This window comes from Acomys russatus, chromosome 19, assembly GCF_903995435.1.
Source record: "Acomys russatus chromosome 19, mAcoRus1.1, whole genome shotgun sequence".
Taxonomy (NCBI): Eukaryota; Metazoa; Chordata; class Mammalia; order Rodentia; family Muridae; genus Acomys; species Acomys russatus.
Window position 1 is genome coordinate 3,672,412 of NC_067155.1, and position 24,029 is coordinate 3,696,440.

A 24,029-nucleotide genomic window follows, 5' to 3' on the forward strand; every position below is an offset into this window, starting at 1 on the left:
TTTCTCGAGTCAGAGTTTCTCTGTGTAGCCTTGGGTGTCCTGGAACTCACTCTGTAGACCAGACTGGCCTTGAACTGACAGCGATCCGCCTGCCTCTACATCCCAAGTGCTGGAATTAAAGATGTGCGCCACCACCGCCCGGCTCCAGGAAACATTCTTGGCCCCTATTTTCCCATCTGTCCAAAGAGGCTGCTGGCATGCCCAGGGTGGGAGAAACTAGGTAAAGCCTCAGGCGTCAGCATTTCTGTCGAGGGACAGAGATTCGATCAAATATGGCTGTGGCCTTGTCCCCAGAGCTCAAGAACGACACTGGCCCTCAGTGCATACTGGCGAAGGGAGAAAACATCTAGATCCCACCACGTTCTCGCTCAGTGACCATCAGTGTCTCCCCACGGCAGTCAGAGCATTAAGCCTCGACTTCTTGTTCTGCCCTGTAAAGGGAGTGGCTGCGTCATTCCCGGAACAAGCACGGACACATTTTGCAGGTCAAAGGGGACGCTGCAGACAAGGAGACTGGAACAGCCTCAGCAGGCCGGAGCTGATCCAGGTAAGCGGGGAGGCAGGGCTGCCCCACTTGCCTGGACGGAGCTGACACCATCTTGCTCTGGGGCTCTGTTCTCTGACTCTCTCCCGTAGCACTAAGCCACCAACCTCTCATGGCAGTTTTGCCACGCTCCTCTACCCAGAATCCTTTGAGTAGCCGGAGCTGTCTTGTCACCGTGGCCCACGCTGAAGGCCATCTGCCCAAGAGCCAGTCCCTGACACATCTTCATTGAAGCCACCTCGCTCACGAAGCTGTGACTCCTGCTCCCGTCCTATCCAGTCTGTGTCTGAGATTCCTTTGCTGCCAAGGCGGGCAGGGAGGGGACACTGACTTCTCTCAGGCATCGCATCTGAAGGGTAAACTGTGGCAAATTATATTGGGGTGGTACAAGGAGCAAAGAAGGGAAGAAAATCATGCCTGCAAGACTACCCCAGAAATCAGAGGCACTTTCATCCCATCCCTCAGTTGTTTCAACAGAGAAAACTCTGAGGTGGGGGTAGGGGGGTGGGAGGGGGAGGGGAGGGGAGCTGAGAATCTGAGTCTGAATGAAGGTTACAAACCACCTTCCCCACCCACCTCCAGGCTGGAATTCCCAGTAGACAGGCAGGGTTTGCACAGACAAAGACATCACCGCATGCATTTGTGATTTGCCTAATTATCTCTGTCCTCCCCGATACTGCAGCACCATAAACTTGTCACAGCCGTGTTTGTCATTTGGCACTGGCTTGCTGGGCACACACATGTGGATATTTGTTTACAGAATGTGGCCAGCAGCAGGGCCTTCATGTGGGCTGACAATACCCGTTTGGCTGCCCCAGGGGACTGGCCCCCCTCCAGGACTCCCAGACAGATTAATGTTCTTAATTCCCCCACCCCCACCCCAGGCACTGGGGACGGTCAGAACTCAAGACCTTGCACAAGTTAGGCCAGCACTCTACCTCTAAGCCTTCCTCAAGCTAAACAAGTGCTCTACCACTGAACCACACCCCAGCCCCTCACTGGGGGATTCTAGGCAGGGGCTCTACCACTGAGCCACACCCCAGCCCCTCACTGGGGGATTCTAGGCAGGGGCTCTACCACTGAGCCACACCCCAGCCCCTCACTGGGGGATTCTAGGCAGGGACTCTACCACTGAGCCACATCCCAGCCCCTCACTGGGGGATTCTAGGCAGGGCCTCTATCACTGAGCTACATTTCAGGCCATAGGAGTATTTAAGGCAAACACACAGGTATACAAATAAAACAAAAACAAAACCAACCAATGAAACAACAACAATAATCATAGTACAAGAAAAAAAAAAAAAAACACCCTGTAAGTATTAGACACTAAATACTCAGGGTCCTGGGTAGAAAGCAAAGTCACCTCATCTCATCCAGTAAAGAGCTGTTGTTAGCAGTGGGATCCATTAGGTGTGAGAGGGGCTGTGAACACGCGGTCAGAAATGAGGTGTCGCAGCCATTGTGACTACCTGTACAGCTGAAGCAATAAGGGACGGAACCAGTGCTCAGGGACCTGGTAAGAACTGGAGTTGGGCAGGCGGATGGATGTGAGTTCGAGGCCAGCCTGGTCTACAAAGCGAGTCCAGGACAGCCAAGGTTACACAGAGAAACCTTGTCTCGAAACAACAACAACAAAAAGAACTGGAGTTATGAGGACAGGGCAGAGACCCTCGTGGACACAGGTTATATTTTTAGGGAGATGTGAGACCCTGAAACAGTAAATAGGCACCTCAGCCTCTTTCCTCTGAGCCACATCAGCCCTGGCCAGACTGATGCCCGCTTTGCCCACCATGATCCATCCTCCACACATCAGTAGACTCGTCTTGTGGTCATTGGGCCTTGTCTCACTATGCAGTCCAGGCTGGCTTCGAACTCACAATCCTCCTGCCTCAGCCTTCCATGCCCAGCACAGCCATCACCTTTAGAAGCAACCGTGCTCTCAATGTGTGTGTTCCATGGTTCTTTCTGTTTCTGGGCCGCTGGTCAAATCTCAAACTTACATGTGTGAGAACTTGGGTAGCCTAACCCAACGGATCTTCCGGCTCACCTCTCGAAGCTTTGATCACACACACACACACATACATACACACACACATACACACAGACACACACACAGACACACACACAGACACACACAGACACACACACACACATACACACCACAGCTGAGTTTCGTGTGTGCCGTTCGCACTGCCTCTGACAGCTTGCTTATACACCCTCTTCTTCGGATGTCAGCTTGACGCTCTGTCCCTGAGGATGACTTTCACAAAGCAGGGAGAACTCCCAGGCAGCGACTCTCACCACCCTTGAGTTTCCTCCCTTCGATATGTGTCACGGCTGCAATTAACTAATCGATTGTGTAACTCTGTTTATTTTCTGTCTCTACAGAGAGGAGCGTACACTCTGTAAGAGCTTGCTCTGTGGGTCAGGTGTACTGTTTGGGGCCACAGCACAATGCCTGGCCCACAGAGAAATGAATGAAGAAAGGGCCACAGGTTCCTGGTATGCCACACTATTCTCCTCGGGTCTATCTCATTGAAAATGGCTGAAAGGGCTCTATAAGATTTTTATAATATATTAAAAGTGATGAAGGGAATTGACAGGCCAAATTGAGGGGAAAAGGAATCCTGGTGGGTAAACTCAAGGAGATAGCCTTGTTTCCCCTGAAGTTGGTTTTTGGTTTTGTTTTTTGTTTTTTTGACAAATTTGAATTTTATTTATTAACCTTATGGAATGAGAGACGGTGATCATACCTTAGGGCTGACACAAGGCGTGGCATAAAATAAATAAATACCCATCCCACAGTGCTGTGGAACGGAGGCTACACCCTCAGTGATCTAGAAGTAAACCAGCCCTCATGTGATCCTTCTGTCTGTCCCATCATGTCCTGGGGTAGACCACAGCACCCTAAAGCTGGATCGAGGCGGTCCTGAACTGGCGGTATTCTGAGAGGTTTGTCTAGTCAATGAAAATGCTCCCCGCCTGTGGGAAGGGGTAGTTGGGGGGGGGCTATCCGAGGGGAGTAGGAGGATGAAGTTGGGGGTTGGGTAAGATCAAGGAATGGTGTATATGCGTAAAACACTGTGAAAGAAGAAATAAAAGATGGTCTTTTAAAAATGTCCCTCTAAATCCCGAGGTTTTCTTACGGACAGTGACTAGTGCCTAGTTAAAGATAGCCAGACACATGAGAAAACAGGGCACCACAGCCTAACACTAGAATAAACACAAAGCAGGGTTCAAACTGTCGGCTAGAATTCTGCATATTATGTTTAAAGTGATAACACATACTTGAAAACAACTGCAGTGGTGGGGACCTGAGAAAAGTGGAGTAGGTCAGGTACCATAGTGTACGCCTGGAATTCCAAGACTTTGGAGGCTGAAGCAGGAGAATTTCTAAGTAGAAATATAGTATAAAATAGGGGCTTTTTCTGTTGCCCATTCCAGCTCCCAAATAATGGCAAGGAGACCTATTAGATTTATTAACAAGCTTTAAGCACTATAGCTGGGCAGATATTGATCTAGTCTAACCCGATTATACTAGTATGGCTCCTTCCCAGCATCGTGCCCCATGCTATTTGCCATCTTAGTCTCACCTTGGCGGCTTCTGCTCCATCTGTCTGTCCTCCCTGGGAAATCCTCATGGCCACTTCTTCTCTCTCCTCTCTCTCCTTCTTGTCCCCCATCATGGGACCCCAGGACTGGGATCAGAAGTCCCGCCTCCTGTCCTTCCTCACCCAGCTATAGGCTGATCAGCTCTTCATTAACCAATCAGAGATGATGGAGAACAATTTTTACCCAACACCGAGACAGGAGACTCTTCATAGAAATGACAATGTCCACATCCAGACTGCGACCAGACCTCTGCCCACAGACATCAGCATCTGAGTGCACAGTGCGCAAGCCCAACCCCCCCAACACTAGAAAGAAGGCACTGGATGCTCCTCCAGTGGACCCCAGATTCAAGTCCCAGAAACCCACACGACAGCTCACAACCATCTCTAAGGCTAGTCCCAGGGGTTCTGACACACACGCCCCCTTATGGACTCTCCAGGTAGTGCACACACACGGTGCACAGGCACATGTACAGACAAACACTCATGCACACAAAAATAAATATACTTTGGGGAAAAAGTGAAGCAGCAAACTAGAGAAGCTATCAGAAGAAACATACAGCACATACACAAAGGCATCAGATACTAACAAAAGAAAGAAAAAAAAACAGAGGATGAAATGTGGACTATGGGGTGACTATATTTTTAACAGTGTCTGTTAAAGAGATGAGCGAGACAACACAGGATGATGGCCCTTTTATTTCTAAGACTTACCAATTTATGTGTATGAGGGTTTTGCTTGCATGTATGGAAGTGCACCATGTGCGTGCCTGGTGCCCGTGAAGGTCAGAAGAGTTAGGTCCTCTGGGATTGGAGTTTCAGGTGGCTGTGAGCTGCTGCATGGGTGCTGGGAATTCAACCTGGGTCCCCTGCAAGAGCAGCCAGTGCTCTTAACAGCTGAGCTGGCTCTCCAATGTTTTTTTCTTTGTTTGTTTGTTTGTTTATTGCTTGGTGTTTTTTGTTTGTTTGTTCATTTGGTTTGTTTTGTTTTGGTTTGCCTTTTCAAACAAGGTTTCTCTGTGTTATCTTGACTGTCCTGGATTCGCTTTGTAGACCAGGCTGGCCTCGAACTCACAGCGATCCACCTGCTGTTTTTAAGGGATGGATAAGATAAGGACTTTCTGGAACTGATGGATACAAAGTGAAGCACTGGCTAGTGACGCTTCACTGAATCTACTCTGATCCTTGTTTCACAGGAACCAGAGCAAAAATAAAAACAAAAACCAAAAAAACAAAAAACCTAGGGCGAAATTCTGGAAGACGTCTGTTCTTGGCCAAAAGCCACCATGTTGTACAACAGCAGGAGAGATAAATGTACCAAAGGACACATGAAAACAAAATCAAAGACGGAAGAATTAACTTGCTTGCCTTCTCCCAAGCTATGTGGGCAGCCCGACCTCAGTGTCCCGTCCCGTTCCTTCCTGCCTCCCGTGGACCTTGGGGACTTACTCCTAGCCTCAGTGAGTCAGAAGTCTAATGGTCTGGGTTTGGGGTGACGAAGATACAGCTCCCACCTCTCACTGAGGGTGACATCCTCATCCTGGGACCCTGTTCCCTTTCTGTTCTTTAGTTTCCCTGTTCTGTCTGGGCTGTGGTATGAGGTGTTGGGGGTGGTGGTGGTGCAAGGCAGCAAGACAGCGATTGGCCAGTGGCTATGGACTGACCGGCCATGGCTTGAGGAGGGTATCTGCACAAGGAAGTACCCACTTCCTATAACCTAGGGAGGCCTGAGCATGCTGTCCGCTGTCCGAGGCCTCTCAAGCCTAGCCCAGTGCTGGCTGAGCGCCCTAATACCCTTTATTATGCAGCCCATCAGCATCAGCTCGGACCTGGCTGGCAAGGACCCAGGATCTAGGCTCCAGAGGCAGGACCCAACCAGGATCCTGCAATCCCCCTCCCAACCCTTCGCTCGCTTGGAGAGGTGAACAGTCTAGCTGGCAGGTGGCTTATTTATTTCTGACTCATTTTGCCCTGTCTCTTGGTGCCCAGGTGGCTCAGTCGCTAGCCTCCTCACTGGGACTTGTCCTGGGATCAGGTTCTTGTGGTTGTTGTAGGGGACCGGCATTCATCATCTTGCCCTCTGGGACTTCCGGCACACCTCTCAGACATGCTCAAACAGAGAGGCTGCCAAGCCTGCAGAGGGTCACACAGCAGGTGTGTGTGTGTGTGTGTCTGTGTGTGTGTTGGGGGAGGGGGGCAGGGCACACACACGGTTTCATGCTCCCGGTGGGTGGGAATGCGGGTCCAGCCCTTGTGTAATCAGCACCGTGGCTGGGGGTGGGGGGGGCGCTGTGAGCAGCATCTCAGAGAGTCTCAAGGATGCTCTGCTGTCCCTATGCCAGTGCGCAGGCAGGCAGGAAGAGATGGCCAGCTGATGGCCCATGGTGGGTGAAGATGGAGATGTTACCTAGACCACCCAAGCCTGGTCGTGATTTAGATATGCTGTTCCAACTTAAAAATTCTCCAAGATGCTCTAAACAACCTTCTGTTGATTTTTAAAAGTGAAAAACAAACAAACAAACAAAAACCTAGGGCCAGTGAGATATTGTAGCTAGCAGGCTGAGTCTGATCCTTGGGACCCCCATCATGGAGAGAGAACCACCTCCCGAAAGCTCTCTCTGACCTATACACACACACACACACACACACACACACACACACACACACACACACACACACAATTCAAGAACAAAAACTAAAGTAAATTAAGTTGAGCAAATCAGACGGAGGCTGGCAAGGGAGGATAAATATGAAATGGAGCCAATTACTCAAGTGCTAAGGAAAAATGAGTGTCTTCCTTCCCTGGGTGGATCTGGGGCGGGGGTGTTGTGGGTTAAATCACTCCCCTGAATGGGCAGCCTAGAAGCCCAGGAGTCACTGATGCTCCTGGCCCGGTCCTAGCTTACTGGTCCTGGAAATTCATGGCCCTGATACACTCTGACTCTGTGATTATGGGCAGCTGGCCAGGGCCACCTGTGGGGATGTTGGGCTGTTTGGTCAGTACAGTCCAGGGAGGCAGAGGACACGGAGAGCAGGGATGTTCACTTGCCTAGTCTGGCTCTCACACACCCGATCAGCGCACTGCCCCACATAATTACATAAACTTCGCGTCCTTCAAGATGCTCATCTGTCTCTGACACATTTCGGGCTCAGAGCCATAGTCCCCACCTCCCCTCGGCACAGGGGCCTGGCTGGTGACTCACCTGCCTCCACCTTTCTCACATGAGATTTCTCCTCAAGGAGAAGAGATCAGCCCTTGCTGGACCTGGAGAATTATTCCCGTGGGGACACCCCCCCCCACCTTCACCCCACTGGGCTCGGCTGCTTCTCCCAAAGCCTCAGATTCGGCCCCACGTGTGTCGCATGTGGCGCGCTCCTGTGCCTATGCCAGTACCCACATAGCTCGCCACTCTCCCTGGACCGCCCTGGCACTTGCCCACACCTGGGGCCTGTCCTCTGTCCTTTCTGCTGCCCAGTGCTGAGTGAGTAGCTGACCTGGGTGTGGGGAAAGCTGATGATGTAAGACCTCCAGACCCACTCAATACCTGCTGTTGTCCCTACGCCAGGCAAGTGGAATCCAGTTACTTCCTGGGCTTCACACGAGGCCCAAGAGCCACCTTCCTGCCTCGTCTGAGGAGTTTGCCCATTAACTGGAACTACTCTCATGGTGACATTCCTGGCAGTGATGGGGGAGGCGGGGAAGGGAAAGGTAGGTTTCCAAAGTTCTTTCTTGTTCTAGAGAAGTCTGGCCAAGGTCTCCTTCTACCTGCCTCATGCCGAACCCCCCTAAGAGCTTCTCTTGCGGGCCGAGGCTCGGCCTGACCAACTCTTGCACAGGACAAGAGACAGTCATTCTCCGTCACTTTCTTCCCGGACTCAATATGTCAGGATGATCTAGGGGAGCACCACCAAGGGAGGCAAGGAGTAAGAAGATGAGCCCCACACCCCCTAGCACACAGTGTGCGCTCCCCCCACCCCCCCTTCCACCCGCTCTCCTCCTCCCAGCAGGAGAGGAAATTCGGAGCTTCGTTCAGGGCACAGCTTTTCTTGGAGCTTGGTATGAATGTACAAGTTGGAGGCCTAGGGGGCTGGAGAGATAGATGGCTCAGAGGTTAAGAGCACTGCCTGCTCTTCCAAAGGTCCCGAGTTCAATTTCCAACAGCACATGGTGGCTCATAACCATCTATAATGAGATCTGGGGCCCTTTTCTGGTGTGCAGACATACATGCAAGCAAAACACTGTATACATAATAAATAAATAAATAAATAAATAAATCATAAAAAAAAAAAGACCCAAAACAAAACAAAAAAAACCAAGTTGGAGGCCTATAGTGAGACTGTCTCAAAAATAAATAAATAAATAAATAAAAAGGCAGAAAGAAGAGAAGGGTGAGGAGGAAAAGAGGAAGGAAAGAAAGAAAGGGTTTAAAAGGGAACCCCAAGGGGCTGGATGCCCTGTGAAGGTTGGAGGTGTCACTCCAGCAAGGGTGCTTTGTCTTTCCTGATCAGTCGTCAACACTTAGACTCTGCATTTGTGCGGACAGCAGCCATGCTAGTCCGGCAGACAGTGAGAAGCTCTGACTGCCGTGCAGCCTCCCCCCTCCATCCCCCCCCCGCCCCACCCCCCCCGCCGGAGAAGCTCAGCAAATGCTTCTGAAGTAAATAAGAGCATCCTTCAAGAAGGGCAAACATTTTAAAAGCAAGGTTACCATAACTAACTGCATGTCCTTGGGTACCCGGAGAGCAAGTTTCTGCCCTAAATTATTCACAGTTTTTCAGGGACAGAGGTGTGTCTCACTCCTCCTCCTACACGGGGATGGCTCACTGGGGCCTGTTTACCTTTCACAACACTTTGTAGTGACGGAGGCGCTGGTTTTGCATACACTTTTTTTTTTTTTTTTTTTTTTTTTGCATAAAAGGAAACTGAACCCGCAGAGGTCTAAGGTGGCTTGGCTAGTGTCACCCACCCAGTCAGGAAAGGGGGCAAAAGGCAGGATTCGGTGTGAAGCCAGGTCAGCAGGGTGGTCCGGCTGCACAGGTCATCTGCCCAACGTGACGAGGAAGAACAGAACTTTTCCTCTTATCATCATGGGGGAACCAAAGTGCTTCTGTCCATCTGCGCTCCCGAACGAACACACACACACACACACACACACACACACACACACACACGCGTGCGCGTGCTCGCTCACAGTGTGTACCGAGGCAGGATGCCTGGGCTGGATCTGTGCACTGCTGTCTGCACCGCCGTCAGGGGCCTCTCTACTAGCACTAGCTCCACCAGAGCACTAACTGACCTTCACACTCATTGTCCTGCCCCCCCCCCCAACCGGGGGACGCAGAACTCGCGGCGAGGCTCAATTAGACTAGACTTAAAACATTAAGACACAAGTGCCTTCAAATTGTCCTGGGATAAATGCTCTGTCTGTCCTCTGGACTCCTTGGCCCGAAGCCAATTACAAGTGCCGCCAGGTGGGGCTTACTCCCTATAAATCAGTGGGGGATGTGGTCACACGAATTTTAAATATCAGATTAAAATCAAATTAGTGGGAAAATTTGGAACAAATTGCCTTCGAGTACAGTGAGTGAGTCTATTTTTAAAATGTTGCCGCACCAGGCAAAACAGTGAGGCAAACATATTTCTTCACAGCGAGCAGACACTGTGCCGAGAGTGATTCGTCATGCTTAGTCATTGTAATTTGCCGCGGCAGAACTCAGGCATCAAATAAAACATGTTTGCGAATTGTAAATCACTCAAGGAGGCCACTCCTGACGGGTCCTAACCTGACAGTGAAGGTCGTGGCGGCTCCCCGAAGACCTGGTACCCAGTTCCTGACACCCCGCCCCCCCCCCACTTGCCACCTGTTGTCTGGGCTTGGCAACTGTGTCCAGCTGAGATATACTCTATTGCCTAACAAGTGCGGTGCCCGCGCAGGAAAGCCGCTAGAAGCGGGCCATGTTTCCTTATCAGTCAGAGGGATCCAGTGTTCTTGGGGTTGGGGTGGGGTGTCCCTGGGAGGGGGACCTCAGGGGAAGCGAGGGGGGCGGGTTGTGCGAGGCTCTCTCTATGGCTCCTGTGGCTTTGGACAGGGACAGGGTCAGGTCAAGTCTCTTCAGACCCTGTCTGGGTCACTTGGTGATAGATAGGTCTTGAAACTAGACCATTAACATTCAGCCACTAGTGTCCCCACTCTCAGGACATCACTCTTCTATGAGGACCTTTCCAGGCACCCTAAAGTGGAGATAAGAGGGGAGACATAGAGGTTTGGACTACCTTTTAAATCTCAACTATTTTGCTTCCGGTTGCCCCTTTACCTTTGCAGTATCAGCGGCTCACAGCACCTATCAGGTGTGCTGTGTCCTTCTTCCCTGCACTCTCCTTTAGAGACTCAGCTCTTCCCCATCCGGTATCCCTGCAAAATATAACCCTCCACAGGGACCTGGCTACCCTCTGAGTCTCATGATAAACTAATACCATATCACCACTGAGGAGGACTAGGCAAGTCACCTTGCTAGAGTCTTGTTTGTGTGTGTGTGTGTGTGTGTGTGTGTGTGTGTGTGTGTGTCTGTTTGTGCTTAAATTTTTTATTTTTTATTTTTTGTATTTTTGGTTGTTTTGTTTTGTTTTCCAGACAGGGTCTCTCTGTGTAGCCCTGGCTGTTCTGGAACTAGCTCTGTAGACCAGGCTGGCCTTGAACGCAGAGAGGTCCCACTCGCCTCTGCCTCCTGAGTGCTGAGATTAAAGGTATGTGCCACCACTGCCCCGGCTTTAGAGTCTTGTTCTTTAAAAGGAATTTTCTGGTCTGGAGAGGTGGCTCAGAGGTTAAGGGCACTGGCTGCTCGTCCAAAGGTCCTGAGTTCAATTCCCAGCAACCACATGGTGGCTCACAACCATCTATAAGGAGATCTGGTGTCCTCTTCTGGTGTGCAGGTGTACATAATCGATAAATAAGTCTTTGAAGAAAAAAAAAAAGAAGTAATTTTCTAGAAGCAAGAACTCACCTATGCGACCCATCCTGTAGACTGCTTCTCACAATGGTGCCTTAAGCCCACGCACAGTGGACCTTAAGGCAACCCAGTTGCCTTGACGAGAAAGAAGAGGGCAGGGGCGGTGCTGCGAAGGAAAGAGACAGGCCAGGAAAAGACACTGGCATTCAAACACACGTTCCCTGACCTGCCCTGGGCTAGATATTGAATGTCTGTTGGAAGCCAAGGTTAGCAAGATGCCACCCAAGGACCCCAAGGAGTGTTCTAAGAACCAGCGAGGACCTTGAGAGAGGATAAGAGTGGAGGATGGAGACCAAGAGGCAGCGAGGACGAAGGCCAGAACATAGATCTCTTGGTCTGTAAAAATCAAAATGATATTTCCCTGGCCCCCTCTCTCTCTCTCTCTCTCTCTCTCTCTCTCTCTCTCTCTCTCTCTCTGTCCTTTCTCTGCCTCTCTTTTGCAACCTCCAGCTGTATATGTTCGTGTCCATTCAGGTGTGTGTATATGTGTGTGTGTGTGTGTGTGTGTGTGTGTGTTTAGAGAGGGCAGTATATAACCTCTGGTATTGTTCCTAGGATGGAGGGAGAGGGAGGGTGGGGAGGGAGAAAGGGAGAGAGAGAGAGAGACAGCCAGACAGACCGACAGACACAGACAGAGACAGAGACACAGAGACAGAGTCTTCTACTGGCTTGGAGCTCACAAAACAGTCCAGTCAGGCTGGCCAACTGAGCTCTCTCTGCCTCCGTAGGGCAGCCACTTACCACCATATCTAGCCTTTCTTTCTGTTTTTGTTTGTTTGTTTTGTTGTTGTTGTTGTTGTTGATTTTAATGTGGATTCTGGGGATCAAACTCAGGTCCTCACACCAGGCAATCACCTTACTAAGCTATCTCTCCTATCCCCACACGGAGACTTGGTAAAAACAAGTCCATGTCCACCCCAACCTGATAGCTATGTGAAAATGCCATCTTTTCCAGGTAAGGTGCAGGTTGCTTGAGCCTCCTAGGCACACAAAAGGCCAGGGCAGGGAGATCACAAGTTTCATCTCTGTGATGACAAAGGCTAGGGTGTCTCTCAGTAGTAGAGCACTTGCATGTATGAGACCCTAAGTTTAGTCCCCAGTACACACACACACACACACACACACACACACACACACACAGAGAGAGAGAGAGAGGAGAGAGAGAGAGAGAGAGAGAGAGAGAGAGAGAGAGAGAGAGAGAGAGAGACAGAGAGAGAGACAGAGAGAGAGACAGACAGACAGACACAGACAGAGAGAGCTTTGTTTTGTTTTTGTTTTTCAAGACAGGGTTTCTCTGTGTAGCCTTGGCTGTCCTGGACTTAACTTTGTTGACCAGGCTGGCCTCGATCTCACAGAGATCCACCTGCCTTTGCCTCCCCGAGCGCTGGGATTACAGGCATGCGCCACCACCGCCCAGCTCTGGTTTCTTTTTAAGACAGGGTTTCTCTGGTAGTCCTGACTGTCCTCGACTCGATTTGTGGACCAGGCTGGCCTCAAAGTTACAGAGACCTGCCTGCCTCTGCCTCCTGAGTGCTGGGATTAAGTTAAAGGTGTGTGCCACCACTTCCGAAAAGAGAGCTTTTTTTTTTTTTTTTCTTTTTTTTAATGTACCTCAGTGGGTCCCTGCAAAATGGGAACTGCTAGGGAAGAGTTTAGCGTCTTAGCTTAACCCAGACCAAGCTTGGGAATGACAGAAGTGGGTCCCTGCGGTTCGCGCCCAGCCCTCTCCAGGCTCCTCCCCCATCCCCCCTCCCAGGCCACTGAGCAATGTGAACCCTGGACTTTTTGTTTCTGACGGGGAGCTCCAGGGGCTCAGGCCAGCTTCTGCTATTGTCCACACAGGGAGTGGATGTGGGCAACAGCAAAGGAAGAGAAAGAGCTTCCATCGGCCCAGGGAGGCCTGTTCTTAATGGGTGGGGCAAGAAAGCTAGAAAAATAATAAATAAAAACAAAAGTGAAGAGAATCGAAGCGCTCGGGGTGCCAGAACGGGGCTGGCTGTGGCTGTGGCTGGCTGAGTAATGGGTTCCATATTTGTCTGGCTCCATTTGCAGCCACTAGGATCCAGGGCACACAGTGGGCCTCCGAGAGGGCCAGAGGGGACAGCGCAGCTGCAGGCAGACTTAGCATACCCTTGGGATGGCCCTGTCCCTCTCTGGGCACCACATGGACAAGATGGGGCTGGGAGCTCACACTCCCAGCACCCCAGCCTTCCTCTGCCCACCCCACCCCCACACCCCCCACCCCTGCTCCAGGCTCCTGGGCTCCTGCCGGCCTGCACAGATTGTTCGCGTTATTAATGCGTTTTCCCAGAGATTCCATCTGGCTGTCTAATTGTTCTGGGATGGGGCTAGGAGGCTTTGATAGCGAATTGGTTTCTTTCCTAGGTTACAGCTTTCGTTAAATGCTCCATCCTGGGGAGGGGGTGGTGGGGGGGAAGGATAAGGGTGGGGAGGGGGTGGGTTGAAAAAGAGGTGGCATTACAGAGGCAAGAAAGAGCTGGAGGGTTGGGGGCAAGGGAAGAGCAGAGAGAAGAGGGGAAGGAAGGGGAGAGAGGAAGAAAAGGGAAGGAGATGGAAGAAAAGAAAAAAAAAGGGGGGGGCTTCCTCTATCTGCCAGCACAGCAAAAACAGCAGCACCATCCAGGGAAGGATAGTTAAGAGTTCATGTCTGCAGAAGGCCTGTGGTGCCCTGGAAAAAGTGGGGCCCCCCCCGTGGGTTTCTGCTCCCCTTGACCTTCAAGATGAGGGGCCCCCCTCCCCTCTTGTGAAATCAGCAGCCTGGCCTGTGGAGGCCTGGCAGGTTCCACCTGGGCTGGGAAGGAGGGGGCGGGAGGCCGGGGAGGGGCAGACACTCCTCGGTGTCTCACTCCCGGCAGGTGTCAGGGCCAAACCCCATGATCACAGATTCCCAGGAGATTCGAGAGAGATAAGGGTGACATTCGTGACAGCGTTAAGCTATCTGGTGGCAACGGAGTCGCCTCCCTCCCTCCCTCCCTCTCTCCCTCTCTCACTTCTGCCCTTGTTTCTTTCCCTATGGCTGCCAGAGGGACAGGCCTGAGAAGTGTTCCAGAGAAACTGCAGCCAGGCAGCAGTGTCGTCGTCGTCGTTGGTCCTGGTGGGAAGTGCTCTTACATGGCAGAAGTTTGCAGGCATTTGAGGACAGGGTCCATGTGGGGCTGGCCTCCTTAGGTACTGGGTTCATGCTGCTGTTTCCTGAGCCTGATAGGGCCCCCCTTATTGCATGCATCCCATATCACCCTGATATGGGAGGTGGGGGTGGACCACAAGGTTGTCAGCTCCCCAAGGACAAGTCTCAGTCTGTTCTCAGTGGTGTCTTGATCCTGGGCACAGGCCCTCACATAAGGCATTCAATGGATATTTGGGAGGGGGGTAACATTCAGTTACTCATCAAGTACGAAGTCCCTGGAAGGCCACTTCCAACTAGGCATTGAGCACACACCGGACAGGGCCACCCCCACACTGTACATGCCCCCCAACACAGGAGAGGCTTTCTTCATGTGATTGGGCCATTCTTGTTCCCAATTTAGCCTACTAGGAAACTTGGGGGTTCAGTGTGCAGGAAGAGCGCCCTTATGAGGCGCTGGGGAGAGGACCACCCCACACCTAGGTGGTAGGGGAAGGGGAGCAGGAGCCCCATCCCCGCCTCCCCACCCCCCCACCTCTCCCATCAGCCTAGGATCAGTTCTGGGGGCAAAGCAGGGAAGTCAGGGATCATTCCCTGTAAACAAGAAAAACTGGAATTTGCACTGAACCCAGAGAAGGTTTGCTGGGGCCTGCAAGCCATGGCCTGCCCCAGCCTCTAGGCAAGCGGTGGGGCTCTGCCTTCCTAGTTCCCAGGCCACCCGCCTCCTCACTGGGCTTTGGCCTTTCCTCTGCCAAGGGCAGCCATGGGTGAGGAGGAGGCTGCGGAGGCTGTGGCGGCTGCGGCAGCAAGGCATAGGGCAGGGAAGGCGGTGGGACAAGTTAACCGCAAAGGCTGGTAACGCTAAAGTTTGAGGGATTTAAAAGAACTTGTCACTTCTCAGCAGTGTATACTGTAAACTGTTCAGCTATCACACTCCAGGTGAAGAAAGCGCAGTGGCTTCTGGGGTCAGGCAGGCATGGCGAGGAAGGGCCACCTTTCCCCTCCCTGGCTGTTACTGCAGCCACACAGGATGCCTGTACCTCTCCAGGCATTTGTAGCAGTGGGTATGTAACCATTAGAAGCCAGTCCCCTGTTTGGTCCAGGCTGGACAAAGTGGAACGGATGTCTCCCTGGTGGATGGTGGATGGGCTGCAGCCCCTTCCCTAGGTAGACTGAGGTAAGGCAGGTGCAAAGGGGGCTTCTCCTGCAAGCTGCCCTTCTGAAGTGTGCCAACTGGACAGGGCTGAAGACTCCTGCTTTCCAAAGCCCCAGCAGGAGGCTGGGCAAAAGCCCTGTGAGCCTGGTTCTCTAGGCCTGGGGCTGGGTGATTTGGAGATGTGGCCAACGGGTCCCCTAAAGCCGAGAGCTTATGAATGGCTTTGCCCTTCAGGCAGAGCGGGTTCTCTTATTTTAGGATGCAAAGAGAGCCCATGATCCTAAGACAACCTGACCCCTCCATCCCCAGAATCCCAAGGGGACTCAGTCTTCAGACTCCCAGAATCCTCAGTGCAGAGTCCTTTTCCCCTGACTGCTCCGTGGGCTTCTTTGAGCAAAGCCCACACGCACCCGCCCCTTCCCCCACCACACATCACTAACGGAAAGAGAGACTCACGAGATGCAAACTTGGGACCTCAGACACAGAACTGCTGTTTCAAACGGAACCCAACCCGAAACAGGGACCTTATACAAGCGGCTTCTTTCTGGTTTTTAAAAAGACACCAAAAACTGAGTCTGGTATGTTTATATTATAGATAATAATACACATGACATCTAGCAGGAAAAGTTTGTGTGTCCCGTGTTGTTGTCACCCGCCCTCCCCCCCCCCACAAAGAAGAGAAGGAAAAACAGTTCACCCCCCTGCTCCCAGCCACAGGGGTGTGTGTGAATTGGCTGGAGGTGGCCTTCTTTCCAGACCCAGAGCCAGGGCCTTAGGGGGTGGGGGAAGAAACTGGTACGCAGTCCCCTGCTAAGACCCACAACTACAAACACTCTTGGAAAACTGGAGGAAGGGGAGCTCACTTCATTTCATTGGTCTTCTGGGAGCAAAAAGGGGGGGGGCGGAGGACGGACGGACGGACGGACGGACACACACACACACACACACACACACACACACACACACACCCATACCGAAAGAAAAGAAAGCCTCACTCGGCCTCCTTCCCCCAGCCGCGGAGCGAAGAGTCTCATTTTGGCAAGAATCTGAGCAAAACCAAACCAAAAACAAAAGGACCAAATAAAATGGTGGTTTAGCATAGACCGTGCACACTGACATTGCACAAGGCACCGCTGGGACACAGAGACCAGATACAAGTGTTGATATCGGATGATAAAGCAAAATATTTGGGAAGCTTGTCATAACTCCAGTCCCTCAGGGATGGATCGATTGTGCTTCAAGTCCCTTCAGCAACAGCGGCTGGCGACATACAGTACACACAAGGCTGATGGCCTGGGTGTCCTTTCATCCCCCCCCCCCCCCCCCAACCCCCAAGACCAGAAACCTAGGTTCCCGTCTCCCACCACTCTCTTAACCACATGCTAACTCACAACCTAGCTTTCTGGTCTGACTGGGGATGGTGCCCCCTCTGCCCCCACATTCTCCACGAACTCACTCAGGAAACCTAGCCTGCTGTAAGCTGAGGTGGCAAGTGGAGGTGGGAAAAATCAAGAAACTAGGAGCCCTCCATCTCCATGTAGCTAGGAGAGGGGTACACACCCTTACACTCAGATCCCCAACTCCCTACATCTCTCCCCTCTAAGGACAGGGACTGCGGTGGGGGGGGCACCTGTGGGGGTACTGCCGGGATCTCGGCTTCCTGAACTTCCTCCTCTTGCCCTGGGCCTGCACCCTTCATTTTCTCACGGGGGGGCCTGCTGCAGCCTCGGAGGAGGCAGGAATTCTCCAAATAAAATATCAAGGCACATGTTTGCTCCCCCTACTCGGTAGGAAAAGGAGCTAGTTTTGAGTATCCAAGGCACAGAGTTACTTCCTTAATACTAGAATTGCCGGGCTCCCAGCTCAGCTCTGCGGAAAACTCTCCCGTCTGAAGGAAAAAGCACGGCCGGCCTGACCCCCTCATCTTAGACGCACCGAGTCCGGCTCAGAGGAAGGGAGGGGACACGCGGAGCAGGCCAGTCTTTTAGACTCCTAGTCCTGGCTTGCAACGGCCTGGCCCGGGCAGCCTGGAGGTCCAGCGACCCGAAGCCATTCTCCGGGTCCCCGGCCAGGGCGGCCGGCCAAAGGCGGTCCCGCAGCCGCGCGCCTCACGCGCAGTTGCCCATGGCCTTGACCAAAGAGCTCTCCGGCAGCTGGCGGAAGATGCCCCGCAGTGTGTCCAGTTCACGGCTCAGCTGTTCCACCCGCTTGCGCAGCCGGTCATTGTCACTGGTCAGCTCCAGCACCTTCTGCTGGGTCTCCACGTTGCGCTGTTTGGCTTTATCTCGGCTCTTGCGCACCGCAATGTTGTTGCGTTCCCGACGCACCCGGTACTCGTTGCTGTTCTTGTCCACCGACTTCTTGGCCTTGCCCGCGCCGCCGCCGCCGCCCGTACGGAGATCGGGGTGCGTGCCGGACAACCCCTTGAGCGCGCTCCCGGGGCCCGGCAGGCCCGCAGCACCCAACCCGGGCGCGGGGTGCGGGCTGGGCACTGGCGTGGGCGGCGGCGTAGGGTGTCCAGGCTGCAGGTGCATGGTGGTCTGGCCACAGTGCGCGATCTGGAACTGCAGGTGTGGGGCGGCCAGGTGCGCGGGAGACGCGTGCGGGTGCGGCGGCGGCGGAGGCGGCGGCGGCTGGTAGGGAAAGAGACCGGCCAGCGCCAGCTGCTTCGCCTCGTCCTCCTCGCGGGGCTCCTGCTTGATCACCAGCGGCCGTAGCGCGGGCGCCCCGACGCGCTCGTACAGGGGCTCCAGCCTGCCGTCCAGGTAGCCGGCCGCCGAACAGCCGTAGCCCGGAGGGGGCCCGTGCGCCCCCGCGGACATGACCGCGCCGCCGGGGCCCGCCGGTGCGCCCGGGTAGTCAAAGTCACCGCCGCCACCCGCAGGGCCCGCGGCCGCCTTGGCCTTCTCCTGCTGCCGGCTGTGCTGGAAGAGATCGGCCAGGAACTCGTCGTTGAAGGCGGCCGGGTCGATGTAGGCGCTGATGTCTATGGACGTCTCGTGCTCGCAGATGCCGCCCAGAGGCTCCGGGGCGGCAGGTGGGGCTGGGGGCGGCGCGGGGCCCGCGCCCCGAGGAAAGCCAAAGGCGGCGCTGCTGGGCGCGTGCGGGGGGCTCTGGAGGTGGCTGCTCATCGGGGGCCGCGGCTCCGCCTCGTAGAAGTCTGCCGACTCCATGGGGGAGTTAGAGTTCTCCCCGCATGGCGAGCCTCGGCGGCCTCCAGCCTGCGCGTGGCGCCGCTGCCGCCGCCGCCCACCCAGAGCCCCGGCCAGCTCGCGCCCGCGCAGCTTCGGGTCGCGAATGGCCAGGCCCGCGCGGGGATCGCTTTTAAATCGGGTCAGGCGTCGCCCCCTGGTGTCCAAGAGGGGTCTCGGACCGAGGGCGCTAGTAAGATGGTGCCTACTGGGTCTTAGAGCCCGCCTCTCCTCCCTCCGTGTGACACTCTCCAAGGCGGGTGTGAGTGGGGCGGGAACACAGCGCTAGTGGAAAGAGACCGTGGCGCAACGCCCACTGCCTCCTGCGCTGCAAGGCGAACCGGGCTTTGCGGCGCTCAGCCCCACCCCGGCGGCGCTGTCGCCCCCGCACACACGTGGTCCGTGGCTAGGCGCCCCTCCTTTAAGCCTCTTAAGTCACCCACTTCCAGCCAACACCAGGGAGTCCCGGAGCATCCAGAGGCCGAGAGGGGGTGGGGGTTGTGGGGTGTGTGTGAGAGGTAGAGGGTGGTGTGGCGGGGGATTCGGAGAGAGAGCTCAAGAACGGTCTTGAGCTACCGTGGTGGAGACTTATCTTAAAAGCTGGGACTAGGCCTGTCCCCCCCCCCCCGCACCCCTCCTACGACCCGGGTTTCTAAAAGGTTGTGGCCAGGAGCCGCGGCGCAGGAGGTTGGGGTCTGCTTTGGAACCCAGCAACTTAGCGCGCGCGGCGAGATGCAGAGCGCTGAGATTCTGTCTTTATCTCTGAACTCCAAGCGACCCCACTGATTCCAGGCAGAGCACCTCTCCCCAGCCCAGGCTCTCTCTAGAACTCCAGGGTCCCAACTGGCTCGTCAGAGTAGGGCGCTAGGACCCGGCGGGGAGCGGAGGCGGCCGCTAACTCCAGAGCTTGGAAGGCTTGGCGGGTCCAGCCTCTCTGGCTGGAAAACTTTCTTTTAATTACGTCTCCAGGCTTGAGCGTTAGGATTGCTAGGCTTAGGAGGCGGGCGCTGCTACCCTGCGTGGAGCTTCTTGTCAAGTGTTTGGGGTCTCCCCCCACCCCTCTATCGGGACTGGCGGGTGGGTCGCCCGAGACTCGCGGAACAGGACACTAAGGCGAGCGCGGGGGGCGGGGAGGGGGGCGGGGAGAGTGCAGGGTGTTGGAGTTGAGTGGCGTGAACTTGACTCGGGGACCGTGATCTCCAGGCGGGGCCTATAGTCAGGGGCCCTGAAGCTACCGTTTTCGGTCTCTACTGGCATTCAGATGGGCGCTGATCTTGGTAGTCCGGGTGTCCAGTTCCTGGCTACTGAGCCTGAGCACCCGCTGGCAGCCCCCTGTCGCGTCCTCCGCACTACGCCGCCTACAGGCTTGCAGCTGCGGGTAGGAGTTTGCCTGCACCGGCTCCCCAGCCACGTGGCGTCCGGTTCATTTCCCCACCTGGACCGCGGCCGCGGAGGTGGGGGCGGGGGGAGGACAGATGGGGCCTGGTGAGCACCCCGAGGAGCCTCTTGCGGCTTCTTGAACTGAGGCCTCACGTCTTCTCCAACCCTATTTGTCCGCATTCCAGGCTTGGGGGGGGGGTCTCCCTGCGTCTCCAGGGTGCGCGGGTCAAGACCCCCCCCCAATGCAGTGGCCCTCTTAGGCCAGGAAAGGCGCTGCGATCCGCCCCAGAGGCTCAAGGAGGTGCGGCTAAAAACTGTCGGGGAGGCCCGCTGTGTTTCCACTGTGGTTACAGTAAAGAACGGACTTTGTCTGGAAGACACATCCTGTACTTTAATCAAATTCCCATTCAACATATTCTCAGTGATTAATGGCGCGACTGCTTCATTTTCGGGCCAGAGCGCGTAAAACAAGATATTTTTAGCTTGATGCTTTTGAACTGAGCGAGTAAAAAAAAAAAAAAAAAAAAAAAAAAAAAAAAAGCAGATAATGCTAAATAAATAACCTGGTGTGAGCAGAGTATAGCTCTCTGGGCCAGATGCGCGCCACCCATTAATACACCGTGCACCTGTGGAGTGTCCCCTGGAGAGAAACCCTTAAAAGCCAAGAGGGATCTTCAGTCTTTCTGCTGAGCTAAAAATAATGTTTGTTTGTTTGTTTGTTTTCCCCCCTGAGGGGAAAGGGACCGCTGTGAGAAAGTTCCTAGCTAAGGGAGGAGACCTAAGCAGGAGACTGACACCTGGCTCGTCCATAGTTGGCCTCACCTATGCAAGCGCAGGAACTTAAGGTGGGAGGAAAACTGGAGCGCAAGAATACGGTCAACAAGGAAGGGTGTGAAGTGAGGGGGGTGGAGACTGGGACTTCCGCCCCAACACCAGAAGATCCTGAATAGCTGACAGAATCCTTTTGCCCTTCTAAGTTGCTAGGGGTGAGTGAGAAGTGGCCCTGTGCATATGACACAGGTAGAGGGACAGACATGCAATCAGCTGGTAGGAAAAAGGTCATCATAGAGACCTGGGTGGTGGTGGTTGTGCACGCCTTTAATCCCAGCACTTGGGAAGGCAGGGACAGGTGGATCGCTGTGAGTTTGAGGCCAGCCTGGTCTACAAAGCCGGTCCAGGACAGTCAAGGCTACACAGAGAAACCCTGTCTTGGGGGGGAGAGGGAGGGAGGGAGGGAGAGAGATATCAAAAGAGCAGGGGTGGGGGCAAGCCATCACCCATGAAATGGTCCCATTATTAGAAATAGAAACAGGGCATTAAGGCACATGTATGTGCGATGGTGGAGACAGACAGCCCCCGCCAATCCTGGGGCCTCCGAAGAAGGCAGTCACTGACTTCCAGCCTCCAGAGGAGTGAGGAGCAAATGTGTGCCTCTACACAGCTCGGTTTGTGGAATCCCACTGAGGCCTGACTGAAACATGAAGTGAGACAGGGCTTCCTGCAGGAGTGAACCTTTGAGCTGTTTCCTGAACCAGGTAGGAAGGATAAGGAAGGAAAGCCCTCCCTCCCCACCCTACCCCCCATCTTTGAGGAGGGAACAGCAGGTGCAAAGGTGGAGAGCCTGCGGGGAGCAGGGCCTGTTGTGGTAGCAAAGGACAAGGGTGTTTGACTGGCTGGAGTGTGGGGCGCGCTAGGGAGAGGCGTAGATAAGACTGGGTCCACAGACAGGGTTGGGTTGACGGCCAAGGCCACCCCAGGTAAGTGAAAGGGCTTTATCTTACAGGCGTTTGTCTTCTGGTCTGGGAGCTTCCTATGTGGGTTTTTGAGGGGTCTCTGGCTGGAACAGAGAGGGGCTTTTGGCTAGGTGAGAACCCATGAAGTCCCCCAAAGGGCATTCTGGTACATACCTGTAATCTCAACACCCCTGAGGCCAGGCAGAGGCAGGAGGATTACAGGTTCCTTGACAGTCTAGGGCACAAAGAAAGAAATTGTTTCAAACCACTCCTTCTGCCAGGAGAGACTTTAGAGGTGAGCTAGGATGGGCACAGGGGGCAGGATCTATTTAAACAAGAAGCCAGGCTAGAGTTCTGACATATATAATGTCTTCCTCCAAGGCCCTGGAGTCGGGGTGGGGGGGTGGGGGGGGAGGCACAGGGGACTCGCTCACCAGACACCACTGGCCTGATCTGTAGAGGGGTGGAGTGCTACTTATCCATAGTTTAGAAGTTACTGGAGAAGCTCTCATAATCACCCGGTAGATCACATGTATCCTATCTCTATTGGGAGGCTCTGAGTAAGTGAGGGGCTCCAAAGACCCATTAAAATACTAACGTCCTGGGGCTGGAGAGATGGCTCAGTGGTTAAGAGCGCCGCCTGCTCTTCCAGAGGTCCTGAGTTCAATTCCCAGCAACCACATGGTGGCTCACAACCATCTAGAGTGTAATCTGATACCCTCTTCTGCAGATAAAGCACTCATATGCAATAAATAAAATAAATAAATCTAAAATTGAACATCCACGCTTTACTAGCTGCGTGCATGACCTTAGACAAGTTACTGCGTTTCTCGGTAGCTCATCCGCTCATCGTAGGGTTCGCAGCAGGATTAGGAGCATATACACTGAGCTCCATTCTGGGCGTGAGGCTGACGTTGACTAAAGAAAGTCCTTGTTGCGCTGTTTTTGTTTTGTTTTGTTTTTGAGACAGGGTCTCTCTGTGTAGCCTTGACTGTCCTGGACTCATTTTGTAGACTAGGCTGGCCTTGAACTCACAGTGATCCGCCTGCCTCTGCCTCCCGAGTGCTGGGATTACAGGCATGCACCACCGTGCCCAGCTTCGTCTCGCTGTTCTTGCACTGCTTGAGTCTAGTGGTATATATTGTTGGGATTCTGTTTTCTCCAGACACTTGGCACATTAAAGAAGTCACTTCCGTACAATTATGGGATGCCTGCTGTGGTACTATGCGGGGGACGCCCCCCCCCCCCCCCGCAGCCTGGTCTTAGGCAAAGCTACGTGAATTTGTTGTCCACCAAGCATCACAGAAGTGATCTGCCTGTTAGGAGATGTAACTATGGGTGCCATGTAAAATTATAACCATAGCCGGGCGGTGGTGGCGCACGCCTTTAATCCCAGCACTCGGGTGGCAGAGGCAGGCGGATCGCTCTGAGTTCGAGGCCAGCCTGGTCTACAAAGTGAGTCCAGGACAGCCAAGGCGACACAGAGAAACCCTGTCTCAAAAAACAAACAAACAAACAAACAAAAAAAGATCATAACCACGAGTATGCGGTAGATTAAAAAATATATATATCCTGAGTTCGGGAGAATCACCTGTTTGCAGTTTTCTCTCCCTGCTCACCGGCTACAACACGTGTGAGATATCCTCTGTCATTTAATTTGGTCGTTTATGTTAAGTCTCCCGTTTGCATGAAGCTGTTAGCAGATAACCAAAAGCAGAGGTTCTGGAAGGAAATCAAATGTCTGTTTTGTTCAGCAAATCGGAGTAGGGGGGTGGGGGGAGATGGTAAATTCATTATGCTATTTTGGTGTCTAGCTCCTTGATGAACCCCCGAACCCCAATCGAGCAAGGAAGCATTGATTAGAACAAATGCTGGCCATAGGTATGTCTTTTCCATGTACCTCCAGGAGCAAGAGGCACATGTTTCATATTTTATTAAATACCAAATTATCACTCAGCCAGGGCAGCCGTGCCATGTGGCTGGGACCTAAGCACTCAGGAGGCTAAGATAGGAGAGTCACAGGTTCTATAATCTCACTGAGAGTTCAAGACCAGTTGAGGCCACATAGTGAGTTTCAGACCAGCCTGGGTTCCATGGTGAGACTCTGCCTTAAAATAAAATATGGAAGAAAGAAACCAAACCCAGACACTACCCTCTAAAAATTACCAAAACCAAGAAACTGTTAGGTAAAATATATTGTAGATTGCCTGTCTTACTGTTAATTCAAGGCTTGGGATATAGTTTAAATGGTAGAGTTTGCC

At 53.4% G+C, this 24,029-nt stretch overlaps 1 protein-coding gene across 1 annotated transcript; it reads right to left on the reverse strand.

Moving 5' to 3' along the window:
• Positions 1-17,151: 17,151 nt before the first annotated feature.
• On the reverse strand, positions 17,152-18,734 carry Cebpa (CCAAT enhancer binding protein alpha). Its single transcript, XM_051162194.1, has one exon. The coding sequence runs from the start codon at positions 18,635-18,637 to the stop codon at positions 17,573-17,575; it is 1,065 nt and encodes a 354-aa protein (XP_051018151.1). The 5' UTR covers positions 18,638-18,734; the 3' UTR covers positions 17,152-17,572.
• Positions 18,735-24,029: the final 5,295 nt, after the last annotated feature.

Bases quoted from the DNA above. Each gene is read 5' to 3' on its own strand.
- Cebpa (XM_051162194.1), bottom strand. From the start codon at position 18,637: ATGGAGTCGGCAGACTTCTACGAGGCGGAGCCGCGGCCCCCGATGAGC.